This window comes from Perissodus microlepis, chromosome 13, assembly GCF_051167445.1.
Source record: "Perissodus microlepis isolate ML-2025 ecotype Zambia chromosome 13, ASM5116744v1, whole genome shotgun sequence".
NCBI lineage: Eukaryota > Metazoa > Chordata > Actinopteri > Cichliformes > Cichlidae > Perissodus > Perissodus microlepis.
The window spans coordinates 2,220,373-2,244,553 of NC_140473.1; the positions used below are offsets into that span (position 1 = coordinate 2,220,373).

Sequence of the window (24,181 nt, forward strand, 5' to 3'; positions counted from 1 at the left end):
CACTTTTAAAGACAAGAAACTAGTTACAAAATGCAGTACAGAGGTATCACTTAGAACCAGCTCGGCAGCCCAGTCGCTGTCCAGCCCTGAACAAAGAACATAAAACAAATGCCTCTTTGAACAGATGACTTGTAAGCTGAATGTCACAGATGTGTAGAGAGTGTGGTGAGCTTTCAGAGTTTTGAAACTCAGATTCTTAATGCACAATCTCCCTTAACTGAAGGTCTCATCTTGTAAAGCCATAAAAGTAAGAGCCAAAGTTTTATACTGAAATCCGAGCCTGACTGGAAACCAGTGCTGAGGCTTTAACCCTGGGATAATATGAGAATGTTTATGAGGGTAAGATAAACGTTTTCCCTCAGCATTTTGTAGAGATTGGAGGCAATTAATAGACGCATTAGTACAGGGGTGTCAAACTTAATGTAGAAAAATTGTGACTTATCTTTGAAATGGCACTTCTTTTCTTGGCACTTCTGCCTTCTCCTGCTGCTTTCAGGTCACACAGCACAGAGCAGGCAGTTTGCGCCTCCTCTCCTCGCTTGTGTTTTGAGGTTGTACTGTCACGTGACTTGGCAGGTGACTTGCTAGGCAAACAAACAAGCAAGCATGCTCAGATCCAGGTAGATAAAGGTGGTATAATATGGCTCAGATTTGACTGGATATAATTACCCTTTTGCTTAAACTGTGAAAGGGAAATTGTATGATTACTATATTTAAACTACAAGTAGATGTGCTGCAGCCTTAATCGTTTTATTTTTTTTGTCCTGGGTTCTAACTAATTCATTCAGATTTCACAATTTGATGATGCATCCACTTTATCGGCATTGGCGATACTGGCCCAATAGTTGCTTGGTATCGGAAGGATACCAAATCTTGCAGTATCGCACAGCACTACTCGCCTCTTGTTGACTCCTGTTGAGTCATGTTCTTGGAATGCCTACTTCACAACAAACTGAATTCATGTTTTCATAATCACATTTTGATCTGACACACTGAACTTCTCAATAAAGCATAATATTCAACAACTAAAACACAATTTTCTGTTTAGGAAGGCTAATAAAATATCACAAATGATAAAAATGTCCGTTACTACTTTTTTCTAAACAGTAAATTAAAAAGAAAATTATGGATAACAACAATTATTATATTTTAGCATTAAAAATAGCATTTTAATTAAGGATTAACCAAAGCATAAAAAATATTTTGGTAATTACCATTTAGGGCAGCTGAGGCAAAAACCTTACACTGGGCAGTGGTGTAATACTTGTGTTATGATCCGTAACTGTCATCTTTTGTACAATAACTTTGCCTGCAATAATTATTGCCTGCAAATATGAAGAATTACCTGATATACAGTCTCATTCAATGGCTCTACGCTATCATGATCAATTTGCGGTCTGTGGTTTTTTTCATGACCAGCAGCACTTCACTGCAAATGAGCAAACCTGCAGTTGTTTACGACTGAGTGCACAAACACTGTTGTCATGTGACTGTGTTTAAGTGAAGCTCTGATCAGAAAGTAGGGCTTCTCTTCCATGATGATCTGATGGGAACTAAAAGCTTATGAGCGGCCTGACAATGGGCTTTTAACAGGAAGTCAAGTGCTATTGAACAGCTGAAGTGCTTTTATGCTGTTGTCAGCTGCAGACATATAGATAAGTTCCACCATGTTATGTACTGTCCTACTATGGAGGTTTTCCTGTAAACCAATTGTGCTGATGAATCACTCAGAAGGAACTAAGAGCTACACATTGTTCTATGTATGGACACACGGTCCATCTGCTCTAATATATATGTATTAAATGTGCCTCTCTAAAAAAAAACATTTGACATGTCCTTCATATGAAATGGTGCAGCAGTCAAAGTTTCCTGTGTCATACAAGTGTATCTAAATCACTGTGGTAACCTATGCTGAATACATAACCTGGTTGAGAGCTCTAATGTGCACCCACACAAGCAGCAGCAACAAGAGCACAGTCAACAATAGCATAATTAACTTGAATTTATTTATTTTTTTTTTAACCACTCTGTGCAATACATTAACAGTGTTCTGTAGCATGAATATCTTGTGTTGCATTTTATTGCATTTCACCATGTGATAATGTCTCTGGCACTCAGAGGGATCATTTTGTGTGGAAGAAGATTTACACAACCAACAAAACGACCATTTTTAACTGAGTGTTTACTGCCTGAAGCTTCAGAAAGTGGCGCTTAATGAGAAAGTAGATAATCACTGTTATGATACCCATTATCTCCAACTGGGGTTTGGGGTTTTGTCAAGCCAAGTAATGCAAAGCAACCCTGGCTGTGTTCAACTTTTTTCGTACTATACAACGTAGTTAACATAGTCACTTGTTTGTTAAGAATTTTGTTTAGGTTTGTTTGGTTTTGTTTGGTTTTGAGCAATTCAGAAAATTAAATCCAGAAAACTAGTTCATGCACTTATTACTTCTAGGTTGCACTACTGTTATTATTATTATCAGACTGTCCTTAAAACTCCCTGAAAAGTCTTCAGTTAATTGAAAATGCTGCAGCAAGAGTACTGACATGGACTTGAAAGAGAGTAGTAGCAGAGCCCGCTGGCACGTCACTGCAACCCCCTCTGGCCTCTCCTCCGTGGCTGCTGGGTGACCTCTCGTTTGGGGCTCTCCTCAGCTCTTCCCAGGAGGGTGGCACGGTTGCGCCTTTGGTGGTCCTCCTTGGATCTGGGGCCTCTCAATGTCTGGGGCCTGGATGTCCTCCATACCTGCTTCATGCCCTGGGGGACGGGGCTATGGCTCCCCACACTCCCTAGCAGATCGTTACATGGAGGAACCTTTTGAATACAAGTGTGCTGATCCACACAGGTGTTCACAGACACAAACTACACCTTTCGTGGCTGCTGCCTCAAAGCACATTGTGCTCTGTTAATCTTGCGTACTGCACAATAACATGTAATATTTAGTATCTACTGTTATCTACTGTTAGCTAGTTTATTGTAATGGTGTTGTATTTATTATGTTGCTCTTTTTTGTTTGTTTTCTCTTCTGTTTTTTTTATCTCGATACAGGTGATCAAGGTGTTTTGTTTGTTTTTCTTTTTTTCTTCCCCCATTTCTCACCATCTCTTCTCCCCTCTATTTTTCTTTCTCTCCCTCTCTTTCTTTCATTCTTTCTCCCTGTCCTATCCCCCAGTCATGTCTGTCACGTCTGTAACAACCGAAAATAAAATTAAATAAATACATAATTTTAATAAAGGTCAATCAAATGGACCAATATGGCAAGGCCATGATAAGGCCCCATCTTGTTTTAAAGCTCTCATAATACCAGCAGACCGCCTCACTCTCATTGGCTTACATATGGATATTTAAAAGCAGAATGGGAGGCAGAGTTTTCAGCTCTCAGGCCCCTCTTCTCTGGAGCTGCTCTCTACTTTTAAGATTAGGCTTAAAACTTTCCTTTTTAATAAAGCATACAGTGAGGAACATAAGTATTTGAACACCATGCGATTTTGCAAGTGCTCCCACTTAGAAATCATGGAACACATTGTAGGTGTATTCCCACTGTGAGAGACAGCATTTAAAAACAATTCAGGACATTGCATGATTTTTAAATATTTTTTTGTATTGCACTGCTGCACATTATTTAAACACCTGGCAATCAGCAAGAATTCTGTCTCTCAAAGACCTGTTACTATGCTTTTAAAAAGCCCACCTCTACTCTACTTATTAATCTAAATTAGTAGCCAGTGTCTGAGCTCTTTAAAGACACCTCTCCACTCCACAGTCAGTCAGACTCCAACTACTACCATGGGCAAGACCAAGGATCTGTCAAAAGACACCAGAGACAAAATTGTGGACCTCCACAAGACTGGGAAGGGTTACAGGGCAATTGCCAAGCAGCTTGGTGAAAATAGATCAACTACTGGAGCAATTGTTAGAAAATAGAAGAGGCTAAAGACGACTGTCAGTCTCCCTCGAACTGAGGCATGGGATAAAGTCATGTGGTTAGATGAGACCAAAATAGAAATTGGCCTCAACTTCATTCGCCATGTTTGAAGGAAAAAGAAGGAGTTGCATCCCAAGAACACCATCCCTACTGTGAAGTTTGGGGGTGGAAACATCCTGCTTTGGAGGTGCTTTTCTGCAAAGGGGACAGGATGACTGCACTGTATTAAGGACAGGATGAAGGGGGTCATGTATTGTGACATTTTGAGCAACAACGTCCTTCCCTCAGTCATTGAAGATGAGTCGTGGCTGGGTCTTCCAACATGACAATGACCTGAAGCACACAGCCAGGTTAACCAAAGAGTGGCTCCGTAAGAATTATATCAAGGTTCTGGACCGACCTAGCCAGTCTCCAGACCTAAATCCAATAGCAAATCTCTGCAGGGAGCTGAAACTCTGTGTTTCTCAGCAACAGCTCGGAAACTTGACACATCTAGAGGAGATCTGTCCCACATAGCAAAATTGGTATGGCCCAGATCTGGACCACACAATGTGCTTACACATGGCCCACATGGCGCAGATCTGGTTTGCCAGAGGTGTCCCACACATGGGCCAACACAAGGCCAGTTGCAGGCACACTGCTGGCCCTGCGCTGGCCCAGAACAGTTTCAGCTCTGGCCCCAGATGTCAGCCTAATGTGTACCTTAACCAAGCCATGTAATGACAACATATGCCGGAACATAATAGTGCAAAAGTAACATGACAAAAATCTGTTCAGATAGTGAATGGACTGACTCGTATATAGCACTTTTCTACTCTCCCAGATTACTCAAAGTGCTCTATACAACATACCACATTCGCACACTATCTTTAAACGAATGCTTCCTGACTACATTTATACACATCCACAGTCTTGACATGCAGACTGGAGGAGCCAGGGATCGAACCACTAACCTTCCGATCAGTAGGTGACTTGCTCTACCTCCTGAGCTACAGCCATGCGGTGGTAAGCATGAGTAAACCTTCACTAGGTTTTGGATAAAATTTACACTCACAGACCTGTCAAACCTACGTTTGAAACATTGGCTACCATAGCAGTATAGTATTGCAACATGGCATTTGGGTCTTCTAACTAAAATAGGAAAATAGGAACATAAATAATGCCATCATTGCCAGACCTGGCCCACATCTGGTTAACATAAACTCAGCCATGACACCGGTCAGTCAGAAGTGCCAGCTTGATGGCAGATCCAGGCCAGACCTGTTTTCTATGGGCCTGGACCAGATAAATCAAACCACAATCGAGCCAGATACGGCATGCTATCACATAGACAGTGCCATCTATGCCAGGCCTGGTCCATATCTGGATGACATACGTCTTATCATGCCAGAAGTCAAACAGCAGTGCCAGCTTGATACCAGATCCTGCTTGCTATGTGGGCGTGTGGAGGAGTGGGCCAAAATCCCCATTGCAGTGTGCAAACCTGGTCAAGAACTACAGGACACGTTTCACCTCTGTAATTGCAAACAAAGGCTTTTGTACCAAATATTAACACTGATTTTCTCAGGTGTTCAGACACTTATGTTCCTCGCTGTATAGTGATACTGCATCAGGTAGATTGAGCCCTCCCTTAGTTATGCTCCATTAAGTCTAGGTTGGTGGGGGATTCCCATGATGCACTGTTGAGCATTTCTTCTTCAATCCCCTCGTTTCACTCACTGTGTGTTTATACACATCTCTGTATTTGATTATTAGTTGTTATTAATAAATATAATATTAGCAATAATGCTAATGAAAAAATATATTCTAAAGTGTTTTGAGGTTCGAGATATTTTGTTTGTTGTAAATTTTCCTGAAACTGAATTACAGGTACTATGTGTTTATGAGTCAACTGCTGCTTATAAAAGTTAGGCTCGTTAGCTATTGAACCGTCTCACTGCTGTTGTTTTCTTTTAATCCAACAGTTTCTGTGTTTCCTCACTGCTGTCAGCAGATATTGGCCTATAAACATTGACCCAACAGTTAATAATTGACATGATTTCCCTTTTGCAGCAGCCTTTGGTTGCCTTGACTGAAAGAGACAGTCTGCCAGGTAGTAGAACAGACAAAAGAGCACAGGGTTTATTTCTGGCAAATGATCCGAGTTTATGTTTAAATGGTATATTTATGTTTAATGAGAAGTGTAAGGGCAACCATAGTACACTAGATTAACTGACAGCAGAGCTAAGTGTCAGAAAGCATTAGAAAGTATTCCTTTAGTAAGGCAGTTAGGCTTAAAAGTGAAAGAATGCTCCTTAGCTTAAGACTCCATGAATCTGGACTAACAGCTCTGCCAGGGTGAACTTTGGCTCATCTTAAGAGGTTTCAACAGAGATAGAAACTAGCAGCAATGTGGTGATCATATGGAATGCCCATTCAATTCAGCCCCTCATAGCAACAACAAGTGAAATAACCATTACCAGTGTCAAGTGAAATTATCATCCTGTAGCCTCTGACACTGGACTCATCTCTGTGCTTATGTATTTTTTATTACAGATATTAGTTTTTTCTTGTTCAATGGACGTGTTTCTTTCCCATTGTTGCCAAGTGAAAGCTCATAAGGCGTTTATGTGATTGTTGAGGTTTTCTGTCTATTGGTGTAGAGTCTTTACCTTAAAATATAAAGCTCCTTGAGGTGTTGCATGAATACCTGCTTGCTTTTCCAGAATGCAAATAGCCAAATACCAAAAGAGCAGTGAACCTCGGAGCCAGCAGCAAGCTGCTTCTCAAGGAAACCAAGCTCACTGTGTTAAATAGTTGTTTTGAGCCCCTCACTGTAGTTTTATACCAGACCAGAGGGTTATTAGCACTATATTAGCACTATATATATATATATACATATACAGTAAGTACATCTGAAGCTGGTGAGAATGTGAAAACCTAGGAACTATAGTCTTCTAGGGTATAAAACTACAAGTTTTTATGTGAGTGATGGTGTTAAATGCAAAGTCAAAGGATGGCTAAAGTGACAGTTCAACTTGTAACTAATATAAATGGACTGTGTCAAACGAATTGTTTTATTTTTCATTTCCCTTTTTTCACTTCCTGTTCTAAAGTTCCTTCACTGCCTAATTTCTCTTTCTGTTTTCACAGTTGTATTATGCATCTCTACTTCTTTTTTTGGATATAGTTTACCAAATTCAAGTTCATGTTGTGGAGCCTGTGAGCTTGTTGTACATTCCAGAAGGATAACGCAAGGACACATTGTGCACACAGTGTGTGTGTGTGTGTGTGTCTGTGTATGTGTGAGACAATGTAATAATGGTTCATTGTCAGAAATTCCACAAAAGATAAGATATCTGGTTAAAATACATTTTGTCTCTTAGCTGACAGAAAAGAAGAGTGAATGTCAGAAACTTGTATTTCGAAATTCTCCCAGGGTTCTCTTACTCATCCTGACGCTGTTCATGTTGCATGGCAGGTTTGCAGCTGTTACTGGACTGAAATGGGAGTTGTCTTTTTATTAAACACCCCACAACATGATTATCCAGATATCCAGGTACCAGAGTTGCCTCTCTGCAGTTTCTCTCCTCCTGACATCCCCCCAAAACCCCCATTCCCATAAAGAGTGTGTCTGCTCCCAGACCATCAAAGGATGAATTAAAAAAACTGCAAAAATTCACAAATACCTCACAAAAACATTGCGATGTAACATCTACAACTGCACAAGAAGTAAACCGGTTAAATGCTGACTATTAAACATTAGGTATCTCTCTTCCAGTAAAGTAGAAGAGTATTTTTACCTTGCAAAAATGCATATTTATATGCATTTATGAGTTTTTCTTTTTTTTTTTCAAAAAATGTCCAGTTGATTTATGTAATGTTATGCACAATTTATTTAAGACAGCAGTTACTGCATCAGTTTGGCTAGTTCTGTGTTTGGGTTAAAATATAGCATGATTAAGGATACAGAGTTATTAATATTAAACATCTAATTAAACCAGAATGTTTTTGTCAGTCCACCCCAACTCTCACACAGCATAATGTGACATGTTTGTCGCATCCATTTAAAGTCAGCCAAGTGCTTGAAGAAAGATTTGAGCATCTCATTAGTTCCTGCTCTAAAGTCCAAGGATGCCTGTTTAAAATTTCATGGAATTCTATCTAATGGTCCTTGAGATATTCCAGTCTTACCAAACATGGATACCTGAAAGTGCAACTCTACAGCCATCATTAGAGAACATTATAGTGTCATAATCCTGCATTGAACAGACATTTATTGTGAACATTAAATCTTAAATTCTTCCAGTTTAATCTTCCAGTATCTAATGTATAAATAAATAAAGTGTATTTATGAAGGTGGTTTCAAAGTCGTGGTAGTTAAAAAAAATTTAATCAAAAAGAGAATCAACTTCTACATTAAAGGAATGATTACACATTACACAGTGACTTAAAAGGATCACTCACTCTTCCATCTCAAGAAACTGATAATGCAACATGACACTTTTCACTGCCTTCTTCCTTCTCTGCCCTCACATTCTCTTTGCTTCCTCTTTCTCCCTCCCTCTCTGTCACACACTGATCTTTTATTGGCTAAGTGGTGGTCACTGTAAACTGACCATTCTTCCCACCCCCACATCTCTGTGTTCCAGGGATGAAAGAAAGGCGCAAAAGATAACATCACTTAACTGCTTTTCAAAAATCCCCCATCTTCCATGCCTGTTCACTCTTAAACTGTGAGGATTAGACAACATATGATATAAAGGGTATTTGAAATAACCATCTTCAGCTTAACTTGTCATTTTAACAGTAGCTTCATGCACTGGTTGATTTTCATAATTTTGCTTCTATAAAATGTTTTCGGAAGTCAGAGCATATTCAGTTAGACCTTGAATGTAAATTCTAATAACACATTTCCAATCATCTACTGTAATTTTACAAAGAAGAATTGCTGATTAATTTTTTAATATTCTAATTAAATATCCATCAGCAATGGTGTGCTTGGTACCAAAAACATACCAAGCACAGAATTCAGAAAGAAAGGAGGGAGGGAAGAGGAATCCAGCAGCTAACATTAGCTATGGCTGAGCCTGGCTACATTCATGGTGAGTAAACTGTTTGCCAACAGTGTTTTATTTGCTCCTCAGCATCACAATGACAGCATTTGAACAGTGCTGTGAAACTGTTTGTAATCAGGGTATGCTGAAATTTGCTAAACTAGCAAATATTTATAGGATCTGCTAACATTCAAGCAAGAATATCTGTTCCCAGAGTTAACTATCATTTTGGCTAACTTTAGTTAGGTAAAGGTCTGTCAAAAACCTAAATTAATTAGATGGTTTCATAGATGTTATTTCAGTTTTCAATTCAGTAAAAATCTGCTAAGTCGTGTATTAAATATGAAGTTAATTAATATCAGTTTTATGTGCTTATCGGTGTGATTTCCTGAAAGCTAAAGAGTAAGCTAATGTTAGCTGCTAGCTTCCATCAAGTTTCTATTTTCTTGGAAACGTAATTAGGGTTAGGGTTCTTGTTTATTTTTTTTTACTTTTCACACATCTTGGCATTGTTTTGGTTAAGGAAACCCAGTGGACTTAAATATTTCAGTGTAGTCTTAACCCCCCTCAAGTATGAATGTGTGTGAAGGTTAGCTGGAAAGTGCTTAGAAGCATAGAAAAAAAGTGCTTGTGTGAATAGTCGAAGGTGGCATGTTGTATAAAGCGCTTTGAGGGCTCCAGGAGAGCAGAAAAACGCTATATAAGAATCAGTCTAATTACCATTTAACTCAACAAGCATTTGTTTGTGTCTGTTAGCTGGTAATACTATTATATCCTTTTGTGGCTGCATTTTACAAAAGCTACAATCTCTGATATCCAGTCCTGTGCAAACAGTCTTGATCTACTCCTCATTTCTTTATATATTACTTAGTCAAGTGTAAAAAGGCAAGTAACACAGGTGAATCGGTGTTAGTTGACAAATAGCACAGGTAAAACCAAATCTTTGAGCACTTTGTTAATCACAAAAACACATAATTGTTCCAGTTTCTTTAGTTGACTCTGTAAAAAAGAAAAATGACAAAGGACACAGTGTGACAGGTATAAAATTTTAGTTTTTCTGTTAAAATGCTATTAGAATATCTTGGCATATCTCTGCATGTTGTGCAGTGTATCCTTAAAAATGTGAGGACTGTCAGGAGAAGAGATACAACAGTGAGTGTCTTATTAAAGCTGAAACGTATCATCAGATTTTGATCTACCATCTAAAAAGCATCTGGTTGGCAACAGCTTTGTTTTTTCAGCATGCCAATGATACACTGCCAATGCAGTAAAAGCAGGCCCAGATAGAAAAACATACAGTGGAACACTATCCATGATGGATTGACCTCCCAGAGCCCGGATCTCAATATTACTGAAGCAGGAATACAACAGAAAGACCCCAAAAAGATAGTCCTGACACAGAACAGAAGAAAAAGCAGTCAACATCTAAAGAAGAACTTTACAATGTCCTTCAAGAAACCTGGAGAACTATTGTTGTAGACTACTACAAACATTGTTCACTTAAACTATTGGACTTGAATAAATGAAATTCCATTTAAAATAAAGTAGTAGTGCATTCTCTCAGTCACATGCTTTCAGACTGTGAGGGTAAGAACAGCATGGATGAGAAAAGTCCATTTTTCTTCAGTATCAATTACTGATGTTTATCAGCACATAGCATTACTTCAGTGGGTACGCTTACAACAGCTTATTAGCAAATGGGATGTTGTGTATTCAGATGACAGTGAAAACTGAAGCAAATAAAGCTGAATGCTTAAATTTGTATCATCAAATTCTGTATTTGGCTTCTGTTCGGGGATACTGTCGATGATTTCCTTTCAACACTCAGCTGAATACATCCACTGGTTTTCAGACAGTCATTTGTGGGTTTTTTAGGCTGGTTTCACACTAATGACTTTATAACACTGTTGGTTGGCTTTACAAATGAAAGATGGTTTTCTGTCAGCAGCTTCACGTGTTTTTTAGTGATTCTTAGTAAGCAACTGTGGATAAAGTCTGAATGTCAGTGTGTGTGCATGTGTGAGAAAGACATGGGGAGTGAGAGACAGATTATCAGTAAGAGGAAATGAGACTGAGAGCTCCCGAATGTGGCTGACTGAACTCAGACTCAGATCATTGCTGATAATAACGCTGTCCGCTGCTACTATCCGCTGTGTCTCTATTTATTATTTATGAACAGAAACTACTTGTTCCTGTCACTTCAGGTGTGACGGGCTGGGATGACCATATTAGGAACACGGAACCTGCGCACCTGTAAGCTGACGTCATGTGCTGAAAGTACCTGAAAGAGCGCCTTGCAGAGTCGATTCTCAGTTACAGAAACTACCTTCAGGGGACAACAGGAAGACGCCAAGAAGCGAGTTCAAAGAGGAATATATTTAGGATTCTTTTCGTTTTTGGCTGTATACTCGAGAGGAATACTAAAAATACGACTTAGACAAATGGGGACCGCATTGTTCGCGGTTTTTGGTGCTTTAATCGTCGTTTTCCAGGTGAGACTTCCTCTTTTGGTTAATATTTTGCCATCGGTGCTCAATTCTCTCACTGTCCATTCTACTTTGAGTCACAAAAAATAAATGTCGGTTAATCCGGGTATCTTACAAGCAGTCTTTTCTTTCTTTTTTTCGCGGAATAATTTCGGCACCTCTTTATGCGTGAAGTAGCCTTCGATTTTAATAAAGAAATACTTTTATCAGCTATGGTACTTGCTGGGACTAGTGGGCCAAACGAACTTGTGGGGGTCTAAAATCCTTATTGTGTGTAGCAGCTTTCTCCGCAGAGCAATCTGCAACAAATTTTTTTAAAAAAAAGTATTTTAAAAAACGTGTCGAAACCGCAGAACACACGCGGAGGTTTAGGCCGTCTTTCTTTTTCTTTTCATACCCTTCCGCCTCGAAGAGTTCGAGGTTGTGAGCGAGCCTCGCCCTGATTACGCTGATGACGTTGTCTGCAGGTTAATTTCCAGTTCAGAGTTGTGGTTTCGTGTGCAAACACGTTTCAGCTTTGTTCACTCCAGTCTGTTTTGTCTTAAACATATCGAGAAGCACGTTTAAAAAGATTCATTAATGTAAAAGTAAAAGAAAAAGGACTATCATCCAAGTAATATCGTTTTTGGGATTTTAAAATGAAAAGTCATTTGGCTTACAGGCACAATTTCAATTCATTCATATAATTACACGGAGCGTTAGACACATTTTCATTAGTATTTAAAGTGACAGTTATTTTGTTCTTTATTATTTAGTGTTTAAACTGTGTATATTAAGCAGCGCAATGCTTTGCCAAGGCATGGCATTTTCTGAACAACAGCTCAAAGCTGCACGACGTTCAGCTTAAGGAAAAACCTAAAATCCTGACCTTTTCAATGCTGAAAACATTTCAAGTTTGAAGTTTTTGATTTTTTTAAAAACATGTAGTTATTCAGTTTCGAACTCTTATAATCCTGAAGTCTTATTGTATGTCTAACTGAAACTGTTGCTCCTCTCCTAGGTGTCAGCACTAGAGAGAGCTAACAGGCCAACATGTGTGCCTGGATTTGAGTCAGAGCTGCTGGTTTTCAGAGTGTCCAGGGAACATCTGAGGCCGGGCATGAGGCTGGGCAAAGGTAAGAAAAACCCAGTGTAGGCTCGTACATGGGTATTTTAGTAAACGTGTTTTTGATTTGGATGATAATGTTTTCTGCCTGGATGGTGCGTTACTCTTAGTCATAATCTAAATGAAATTGTTTTTGGGTATTTGTTTCTATTGTCTAGTATCATTTCACATTACAGATTTGTTTGTATGAAACTGTCGGAGGGTTTAGACCTGAGTTGCAGCCCTATATGGAATAACTCTGCTGTTGTAAAGGACTCCTCCAGCCCAGATGGCCTTCAGCAGATTAGCTGGGCACATTGTTCTTAGTTGAAACCCAAACATGTCTCAGCCTGCTCTCACTCTGCTTCTGTTACTTTTACCTGCTGGTCAGAGCACTATCCCCGAACCTGTTTTACAGGCTTTGCTATTCAAGTGAAACTCTAAAAAAGGAACTTTTTTTCTTCTTCTTATAAACAGACTTAAACAGTTTTTGTTTTTTGTTTTGTTTTTTTAAATGGGCTGTGGTTATGCATGTTTGCTTTAACGTGAATATTCGTTTCTTTATCAATTGTCTCTACTGAATAACTAATTACCCACTTTGATGGGGGGGTTTTTTAAGACACAAGCAATTTATGATAATCAGATTAAAACGCTGTGTAAATGTATGTACAGCTTTACCTTGTTTATTTATTTAGGAAAATATTGCAGAAATCTATATCTGGGCATCATATGCCAGTTTCTGTCCTTTTTCAATACAATTCAGTAAAATGTCATTAAGAGTAGATGCCAACAGGGCCCTAGAGTAGGTGCCAAAAGTACTGCAACCTAAAAAACTAAAAATGGAGTTGAGTAGGCACTAATGAGAAAAGGCTGTAGTGAACCAAACACTTACTCCACAATACTTCTATAAGGAGCAGTGAATAATGGGTAGAATAGCTGGTTCGAAATGATTGATGGTTCCAACCCTACTAAAATATAAACATTGTTTTAGCTTTCTTAGCCTATGGTTATTACAGATGCATTAATACAACCTTTTCCTCTTCCAATACTGCTTTACTTTGACTGCATGTCTTGATAGTTTTATATTAATAGGCTGTTGTCTAAGAATGGGTTTAGACAATTCTATGAAATGTTTTAGTTCAAGTCAAGGCTGTTTATCCCCCCCTCTTCTTTCTTGTATCCTAAAAATGAATTACCAATCGCAGAAATTTAACAATGAATGTTAAGTGTTAAAGTAAATGAAAGAAATGAAGAATGGATTAACATTATGTTGTCAATATGTAATTTTCATAAGCATGGTCCCCTGAAGGGTGTGGGAAGTGAGGTGTTGTGTAGTTATGTTGTCTTTAATGGAAACCAGAAAAAATCTGTTCTGCACTGGCAATTTTGCTGCTTTTTGAAATGACAACCTGAGGTAAACGCTAAATAAAAAATTTTTATTAATATTTTTACCAATTTAAACCCTCAAAGTGAGGTTGATGGTTGTATGAGAATGTGTACTTACTTCAAATAAAACAAAATTGGCCAATTCTGAATATCATCTTCAAATAACTTTTATTTTCAAGATTTAAAAAGTGTGTGTGTGTGTGTGTGTGTGTGTGTATAGTTGAACATGTAAATGCAGTTTTGACATTTTTGTTAAAAGTAAATAATGTTGATAACCTGACTGAGTGTTGCTACTATCCAGAGCTAAAAACCATTTAGTCATCTTGCAGTCACTTATGCTGCTTTTCTTAAGGAAGAGGGAGTGGTGTCTGTCGCTTTTCTTTGAATACAAAATAACTTGCCAGATTTTTCACTATATGTACCACATTCATAATGATTAACTCTTTTCTATCCTTTCCCAGTGGGCTTCACTGACTGCACAGAGCGCACAGTAATTCTTTTCAGCACTGATGACAGTCGCTTTACTGTAAAGGCAGATGGTACATTAACGGTAAGTAGAGTTGACAGACCTGATAGCAAAGTTGGGGTTAGTTTAGAAAAGAAGATATTAAAGTAAGATTTGTGGAGACTTAGTCTAACGAATGTAGCGTATGTTGTATTTCTGCTAAAGGTTTTTTTTTTTATATATTTATTTTTACCTTCCAGGTAAACAGAGAGGTTGTTCTTCATAAAGGACACCGGAACTTCTTCATCCACTCCTGGGACTCTCATGGTCACAAAATAACAGTTCCAGTCAGTGTCGTTCACCCTGAGCATCACCATAGACATCACCGTGGAAAGCACCACCATGGAGCCCACACAAACTTCAACATTCAGCATCACAGTACTGAAATGGACTCTATTAACAACACAGAGGTAGGTTTAGAGACACTGTTTAATGGGGCATGAATGAAAAGTACATTTGGAATCGATACATGCAAAATGCCTGTTTCTGACACTTTTAGTAGATACAACAGATGGCAACTTAACTCGTGAGGCTACATATAATTTATCAGATTCACAAACTTGAGTATCAACATGTCCTGCTTGCCTGCTTGGTAGGGTGATGATAATGCCTCATTGGCCTTCATGGCTAAGATGTTGAAACTGATATTAACTCTGGACAGACACAGACCCATCATAGTCTGAAAAAAATTTAAAACTCATTCTGAGAACGTCTGTGCTCCTCCTTGTAGTTTAATTAAGTTCTGAGTGGTGTTCTATCCAAGCTTTTGCTAAAAAAGCTGTCTGTATGTTCTTCCAGAATGCCACTGATCCACAAGTGCCCATTCTGCAATTTCCCAAGTCTGGTGGAGGGCTGAGGAGGAGGAAAAGGGACTGGGTTATTCCTCCACTCAATGTTCCTGAGAATCAGAGAGGAAACTATCCCCTGAAAGTAGCTCAGGTAAGGTGAACTGAATGAACTTGTGGTTAATTTGACAATAAACGTCATTTTATCAAACATTTTTATTTCTAAATGTTTATTTCTGCAGAGGATGTCGCCGTTGTTTACTTTGCAGTCTGCCTGTCCTTTATATTTTTTCCTTCCCCACTTAATTCTTACTATTTAATCTGCAAAGTTTTGTTTTCCTGGATGTGTAACTAAGACATTTTTACTTGACTGTTAGTCTAAAGTTAACATAAAATATAAAGGCACAAGAAAAATCTGTATATTGCTGGCAGAAAGAAAAGTTAATACTTAAGGGTGCCGGTTTAGCTTGTGCCGTATAGCTGAGAGAGACCAAGATGGGTTCAAGTCTGACCCGCAGCACTTTGCTCCATGTCTTCCCCTGTCTCCCTCCTCTTTCCTGTCAATCTTAAACAATAAGACTAAGCTAGTAAGTCACATTAGTTAAAAGAAGTTAGTGTGGCATTATAGAAAGAAATTCCCCAAATGCTTGGAGAATCTAGCAGTCTTGTTGATATGAGATCACAAGATAAGTCTTTCTAAACTGTATTTCAAATAAACCAGGAAAGTCTTGAGTGCAGACTACACTACAGTGCACAGCCTCTTTACTCTTCCTATAGACAGTGAGCATGATCTAATTTAGTCCTGTGTGGCTTTTATTTATTTTATTTTTTTCCAGATCCGCTCTAATGAAGATAAAGAAAAGAAGCTCTTTTACAGCATCACTGGTCCTGGAGCTGATCAGCCGCCTGTTGGTCGTTTCACAATGAACAAAGAGACGGGCAATCTGTATGTAACACAGCCACTCGACAGAGAGGAAACACCCAGCTACACGGTAAGCATCTCCAAATGTTTTTCCAAGTGATTATTGCATTTTGATCCCCATTTTAAAAAGTTGTTTTTAAATCTTTTTTTAATTCTTTTTTTAGTTTTATAAAAACATCTTGCTTTGTCCCAGTGTCATGTTAAACACACAATACTGCACAGTTAAGCAACAACAGGTTCTTAATGTTAAATATTCAGTTTACAGAAGTATTGAGCCTCTTCACATTTAACAAACCGTACTAGATTTGTTAAACTTTTACTGCTGGGAATTGCAGATCTTTTTAGTCATTCAAAAAGGAACATGCAACACCCTTTTGAGATACAAAAACAAAGCAGTGATATGTGTTTATTAAAAAAAAAGAAAAAAAAAAAAAAAAAGTGAGGCCTCAATATGTGGATATGTAAATGTCTAGCCAGTAAGTCTTTTTACCATTTTTGGGTTTGTTTTTTGTTTTGCTTTTTTTCCCCTAAGCAATTCATTAACTCAAATGCAGTTTGTTTGTTTTGTTTTTTTAATAAAGCATCAAGTCACAGCGACAGTCACCAACCGCAATAAAAGCTTTGCCTTGTTTTTATTGTGTGTAGAGATAATGTAGTAAATTTAAAGGTGAATCTGAAACTTTCTAAATGAAACATATTAAAATCTTCTGCCTGTGTAGTTTCTAGCACATGCTGTGGCTGATGGAGTAGGACAAGCTGAGGATCCCATGGAGATTATAGTCAATGTGATCGACCAGAACGACAACAAACCTTATTTTACAGTGGAGTACAACGCAACTGTTGCTGAGGCCACAGCCATCGGTATGTATAGAAACCTTATTGCCACTGGACTTCTTTGGTGGTGTTCTTTGTTTTTGTTCCTGTGTATAATTCTTATCCATGATGGAGTTTTCACCAAGTCCACTATGATTTTCTGAATATCTTAAGATTCATTAAATAGAGTGACACCAAAATCAACAGGGTATGTGTTGGGTTGGAAAGAAATAAGCAGACTTTTTGCAGCAAGTCTGTTTTATTTAATAAATCTCGTAAATGAAGCAGTGTGAAGATCTTCAGAAAATTCTGCTCTTGATTACCTTTTTCTGAATTCCTCCACTCCAGGGACTGAGGTGGTTAGGGTTGAAGCCAAAGATGACGATGAGCCAAATACTGACAACTCAGAGCTCCGCTATCGTATTCTGAATCAGGACCCACCGCTGCCCACTGACAACATGTTTGAAATCAACCCAGTTACTGGAAGCATCAGAGTCACTGGTAGAGGACTAGACAGAGAGGCAAGATTTGTTATAACATATTTAAAACATAAGTGTCCTTTTACACAGGGCTGAAAAAACATTTTATAATGAATCAGGATCAGTAGTCTGCCTGTCACTGCTAGAAATCAGTCACAAAAGGGTGCTGCAAAAAAACATGTTTTGTTTTTTGATAATGAAACTCAAATTTGACACAGCCTCTGAAGTATAGTTATAGTTTATCAGTCTACATTTCTGGTTTGTGTCATACTTCTGGACACACAATTCCTACTTGGCAAATAGTTTGTCAGACAAGTCTGTCTTCCATGCAAACTATGGGAGATCAGAGCAATCTGTTTTTGGTGCAGCATCATAAAACTCTTTGAGACTGACTTAACAACAAACGGCCTCGTGCCAAATGGTCAAGGAATACTTTATTTTAAAAGGTTTGGCCACGCCTCTCAAAAGCATCATGTTTGCAAGTGTTTGTCATAAGCAAAATATTAAATGAGTTTAGCTTCAGCTTCTCAGCAGAATCGGCCTTCATAGATGAAGAGCTTTAGTCTGTCTGAAGGCTGTGTTACAGTCTGTAAACTGATGTTAGTGTTTCTTCCTTCCTGTTGATGACCTGATCTACCTTAACAGTCCCTGTATCTTAACAGAAATATCCACAGTACACTCTGACAGTACAAGCAGCAGATATGGAGGGAGAAGGGTTAACTGGACAAACCAAAGTCATCCTCACGGTGACGGACAGCAATGACAACGCTCCAGTCTTCACTCAGAGCTCAGTAAGTATGAAGTAACTGGAAACTTCCTGTTTAACTGCTGCCTTTTCACACTGTTAAAGCAGAACACATTCATCCTGTATCTAACTGCATTATTAATGTTGCACTCACACATACTGACACAGCAAAAACCCACAATGGGTTTATGTTCATGACAAAATTACATACATGCATACAAAATTATCTTCCAATAAATGGTTTTATTGAATCTAAATCTCTCAAAACACACAGCAAGAAAACTCTTAACAAGCAACGATGCTCAGTGATGCTCAGATGTATTTAAAGTCTTTTAATGATAGCTACTTCTCACGCTGGGTCATGGTTGCCATAAATTGTGAGTTGTGGCTTTTTTTTTTTTTTTTTTTTTTGTGCCAAAAGACACAAATGATTTACTGCACAGTTGTAGACTTGCATTAAGTAATGAACCTAATATAATGACACAGACTTCAAAATGAGGCCGTTATTCTCTATTCCTAGTGAGGAGTCTTTAGATCTGTTTTCACTGCCATGATTTCTGACCCATCCTTTATTTTCTCACAGTATACTGTAACAGTTGATGAAAACAAAAAGGATGTTGAGGTGGTTAGGATGATAGTAACAGATGAGGATGAACCACAAACTCCAGCCTGGAACGCCAAGTTCAAGATCGTCAGTGGTGATCCTGATGGACTTTTCACAGTAAAAACAGGACCTAACAAACAGGAAGGAATCCTTTCTACTGCAAAGGTACAAAGAAAATCAGGAATTCATTCATAATATTGGGAGATACTTATCATCTATGAATGTTTGTGTCATTTGATGGCAGCATTTTTGTGATTTCTTGTATCCTCACAAAAATCTGTGCCAACACCCTTATGTTGTGTGTGGTTTTTTTTTTTTTTTTGTTTGTTTGTTTTGTTTTCCTTCCTCCTCCCTTCCTTCCAACCAGGAGCTGGACTTCGAGAGGATCAGCAAGCACACTCTGTTGGTTTCAGTGGAGAATGAGATTCCTTTTGCTCCTGGTGTTTCTGTGGTCACTTCTACCGCCACAGTGGTGGTGAGTGTGAGAGATGTGAATGAAGCGCCAACATTTGATCCAAAGGAGAAGCTTGTGGTAAAACCAGAGGACCTTGCTGTGGATGAAGTCGTGGTGCAGTACACTGCTTCAGACCCAGACACTGCACGCAAGCAGACAGTCTCGTAAGTCGGGGGGTGGGGGAGAGACTTTCTACTGCTAAAGAAAATGTATCACTGACCTCATAAGTGCTGCAAAAATTCGATTTCTTTCTAAACATTCACTTAAGTTTGGAGCTAAAACCCTCAGTCAGGTTTGTTTTTCCTAAGGGACTAAGAATTAAATTTGTGGATGAAACCCTAAATGGTTAAATCTCACAGATAAATGTCGAGTATTTAGATTCTTTGTTCTGTCTGATGGTCGAAATTCATTCACTGTCCTCATGTTTGGCAGATAAGATTACAGAATACAGTCTATAGCGATAAAACACTAAATATCTGTCTACCATAATGGTGTATTAGGCCCTTAAAAGACCCAAATACAGTTAATTATATTGACATTGTCTTAATTTGTAATGTTAAGGTCTTAAAGCATCTTTTTTTTTTTTTTTTTAAAAAAACCCTTAGTTGTAAAAAGCTCATGAGGTATTGTCACCACCCTACTGGATGGCGCCATGGACACCAAAGTTTGTGAATCTGATAACCTAAGAATGAGGCAACTTAGGACATTCAAATTCATACCCTATAGGAGGCTGATGGATGGTACTATTGGCCACCAGTATTTTTAAATGATGCAAGAATCCTGTAACGGTTAATGTGTTTAATTCTCGCTAAGGTGTCACCGTGTATTTAGCCTGAGGAGAAAGTAGAGGATGTCCAAAATCGAATAACCCACTGTGCCATATTGTGAAACATGCTAATTCTAATCATCCTGCCTCACAGTATTGCCATCTTTTCTGTGACTGTCTTGTACAGGTACAAAATATTGAATGACCCTGCAGGCTGGCTGAACGTAGACAAGGACACAGGCCTTATTAAAGTGAGAAGACTCATGGACAGAGAGGCCTTCTTTGTCACAAACAACAGATACACTGCAACCATTGGTGCCTATGATAATGGTAGGTGGCAGTTAAGACTATTACAATTTATAACTTTTAATAAAATTCCCATTTCTGAAAAGTTATGGAAGAACACTTGTTAAATTGGATAAGTTGGACTAGCCTGTATAATGTCCCGATAAAGTTGCAAGACAAGAAATCCTATGTTGCACAGACTGATCACTGAATGATGGAATTGAATCTTTTTTCAAATTCCAGTACAAACAGCCTTTCCTGGGACATTCACAACTAATAACATTGCAACCCTTAATTTGAAAAATGTAATAATTAGTAATTCAGTAATTAATTTGATCTTGGCCATTAGTTTTAGCCCTCAAATCTTTGTTTTAAAAGCCAAGTACCAGTTATGAGGATCAGAGGTCTAGAGGAAAGTCTGTGTGCATTACTATGAACTTGGGTTTCTTCAACAAAGTGAAATATCATTTTAATAAAGGTTCTCCTGGTGTGTTTTTTTTTTTTGTTTTTTTTGTTTTTTTTTCTGTTACCAGATACAGTCCCGGCTACAGGAACTGGTACCCTGATCATTCAGCTGGAAGATGTCAATGACAATGCTCCTGTCGTTGAGCTGCGTAACATTCAGGTGTCTTATTTCCCATCAGCTCAACAGCGGTTTTGTGTTGAACACGTCTAATGGTGCAGAATCTTTCTACGTAAAGTCAATGTATTTATAAGAACAATTTAAAAACAATACAGGTTGACCAAAATGTTCAAATAAATTGAATAAAACAGAGCTTTAAGTTCTGTTAGGACTGTGTGAGGTTAAGAGGGAGCGAATCCGTTTAGGCTTAAAAACAAACAGAATTTTGAAGTCCTTTCTAAAATGTTCTGGAAGCCAGTGAAAAAGAGCCAACACATGGGAAAAATGGTCTTGTTTACGTGTGCCTGTCAGGAGTCGGGCTGCTGCATTTTAACAAGTAGTAGACGAGAGAGCAGAGCACGGCTGATTCCAAAATGCTCTGCTACAGTAATCAAGCCTGGATGAAATAAAGGCATGAATTACTTTCTCAAACAGTAAAATGTAGTGAAGCTAGGATGGGGTCAATTAAAAAGTGCAAGTCCAAGTGTGCAGTCATGTGATACAGCATATCAGCATAAAGAAAAGCTTCACTGTGACTTTGTTTCCTCAGGTGTGCAACAAGGATCCAGCTCCTCAGCTGCTGTCAGTAACAGATAAAGACGGACCAGAATTTGGACCTCCCTACTCGGTGTCTTTACAGGGCATGTCAAAGACCAACTGGACCGCTAGGATGAACGACTCCAGTATGTACACTGCTAACATGTGACAAGTATAAACTTATGCTGTCCAATGAGATGGCCAGAATTTTAAATATTTTGGTTCAGAAACCAAAATATGTATTTTTCCTGCTAACATGTGATTTGCAAATGTCAGGATTGTTTAGGTCAGACATAATTCAGTGTTCACCACTGAACATTGACATTAGAGTGATTGGTGCTTGTGTGAGGACATTGTTGCTATACAAGACTTAAAAAACACAAGAATAAACTGTTGCAGCATGGCTTTGAAGAGGTGGTAAAGCTTTGTGAAAGTGAGACAACAAATCCATCAACACAGAATTATTAAGTAAAATATCTGCTGTCTTATTTCAGGAACGGGCATCATCTTGAATTTGGCCACTGAGCTGCCCAGTGGAGAGTACAGTGTTGTACTGACAGTGGCAGACAAGCATGGCTTTGGGCAGGACAACATCATCACAGCTAAAGTGTGTGACTGCAGGGGCACAGACTTGACTGCATGCTCAGGTCCAGGACGCTATGGTGCAGCTGGCAGCAACCTGCCCCTTATCCTTGGAATACTTGGAGCCATCCTGCTGCTCGGTGAGTCACACATCTGTAGTCTCAGGATGGTGCATCTCTTTCCTTTCCCAGCTAAGTAGGATTTGGTTGGTTACTGTGTGCTAAACGTTGTGCTCTGTGTTCAGCGCTGTTGCTGCTAGTGCTGCTGTTTGCAAAACAGAGGAAAAGGGAGAAAAAGGAGCCACTCCTGCTGGATGATGGTGTCAGAGACAACGTCTATTACTATGATGAAGAAGGAGGTGGCGAGGATGATCAGGTAAATGGTCACTCATTCTGATTACACATTTTTCAAAGCTGCACACACACAAGTCTCAGGTACAGAAAACCTGAGATTTTCTTTTTGAGATGAAATGGCTGATCAAATTTGTTCCATTTCAGTGATTTGACCCAGGCTTTTTACTGATAGAAAAGTTTGAGTAGACAATGGGCTCAGTGGATGAAGAGAGTGGATTGCAGAAGTACAGCAAAAATATTCCATGTAATAATGCATCATTAAATCACCTTCTTTCAGGACTATGACCTGAGTGTTCTCCACCGTGGCCTGGACAACCGGCCTGATGTGTTAAGGAATGAAGTGGTGCCAAACTTCATGCCTGCTCCTCAGTACCGGCCACGGCCTGCCAACCCCGAGGAGATTGGCAACTTCATTGAAGATGTGAGTGAGATTCTAAAGCTCCTTAAAACTTAATGAAATGTGGTACTGTGGTGTGAATTCAGTGCATCATTTGATAACATTGACCACAGTATTACAGAAAATGGGAACCTAAGCAGCTCTTACTGCCTCATGGAAGCACTTATGTCATTTGAAGGGAGTGCATACATTTTCATTGCTTTTTGTCTAATGTTATCACACATGTTAGTATCTTGCTCAAGGATATTTGGTCTGCAGTGTACCAACCTTCCGATTGGTAGGTGACCTGCTCTAAAATCTTAGACATACTTAAGCTGGATGGCATTACTTTGGCTCCAGTCATGGTGAAGGGAATTTTAATTTATTTAGTTTTTAAGAGAAGAAAAAGAGGGAGTTGTTTAATTAACTTGCTCCCAGATAAGTGGCAGAAGATGGATGTTTTGGCTAAGAGTACATCATGTCTGTGCTTTGATAATGGTCACGTTTATTATTCTGTTACGTTATTCTGCTCCATGTGAGGTAATTAAAGTAAGTTGTGTAAAATTTCCTCCAACAGAATCTGAAGGCTGCAGACAACGACCCAACAGCACCCCCTTATGACTCCCTGCTGGTGTTTGACTATGAGGGAGGTGGTTCTGATGCAGGAAGTCTCTCCTCTTTGAACTCTTCAAGCAGTGGAGACCAGAACTATGACTGCCTCAATGAATGGGGCCCTCGCTTTAAGAAACTGGCCGACATGTACGGAGGAGGAGATGATGACGATATGCTGTAATCATACCATATCGCATGGCTGCATGTTTAATTTGTAAAAGCAAGCCAGAAAGGGACTTTCAACTACACATTTTGTTTTTTATAGATATATATGTGCACTGTGGTTTGCCTTCTCACTGCAATCCCGTTAGCAGTTATCGCCCACTGCTCAGAAGCCAAAGGATGAGTTTTTGTTTTGTTATGAATGCATTAGGCTCTGTATGCTTTTTTTTTTGTTGTTTTTATTTTTGTTTTTTAAAAAACATCTGTTTGACCTTCAGCCTGGAGACTAATACCTTGTTACTTATTCTGTTGAATAAGTGCTGGAGCCACAGTGAACACTTCTGTGTAGGTTACTGGGCGACACCTGAGACACTCTGAGACTCGTCAGTCACACTGGGAAATGTTGCTTTACTCTATAGCATTTGTACTTATGGTCTCCATTTGTTTAAAAAGTAAAATTTGAAATGATTAGGATGAAATCCAGGTAGCTTGCATGCGCCTCGTCAGCCTTTGACACTGTGCTCAATGAGTTATGAATACTTTTAAATTGTTTCCTGTGGATCTGTTCATGTCTTTTATTACAATGATTTGTCAAAAACGGAATCTTTGAGATACTTTGTGAAATTAGCTTTGTTCTTTATAAAATTGTATTAAGCCAACA

At 38.8% G+C, this 24,181-nt stretch overlaps 1 protein-coding gene across 1 annotated transcript; it reads left to right on the plus strand.

The window, feature by feature from the left end:
* Positions 1–11,108: 11,108 nt before the first annotated feature.
* LOC146374480 (B-cadherin-like) lies at positions 11,109–24,181 on the plus strand. The gene is made up of 18 exons (XM_084948104.1): positions 11,109–11,454; positions 12,449–12,563; positions 14,380–14,468; positions 14,624–14,833; positions 15,222–15,362; positions 16,045–16,200; positions 16,850–16,991; positions 17,292–17,464; positions 18,085–18,213; positions 18,751–18,936; positions 19,139–19,389; positions 20,179–20,321; positions 20,810–20,901; positions 21,449–21,581; positions 21,930–22,157; positions 22,262–22,392; positions 22,648–22,791; positions 23,324–24,181. Exons 1-18 carry the CDS (start codon positions 11,404–11,406, stop codon positions 23,537–23,539), a joined length of 2,730 nt encoding a protein of 909 aa, XP_084804230.1. The 5' UTR covers positions 11,109–11,403; the 3' UTR covers positions 23,540–24,181.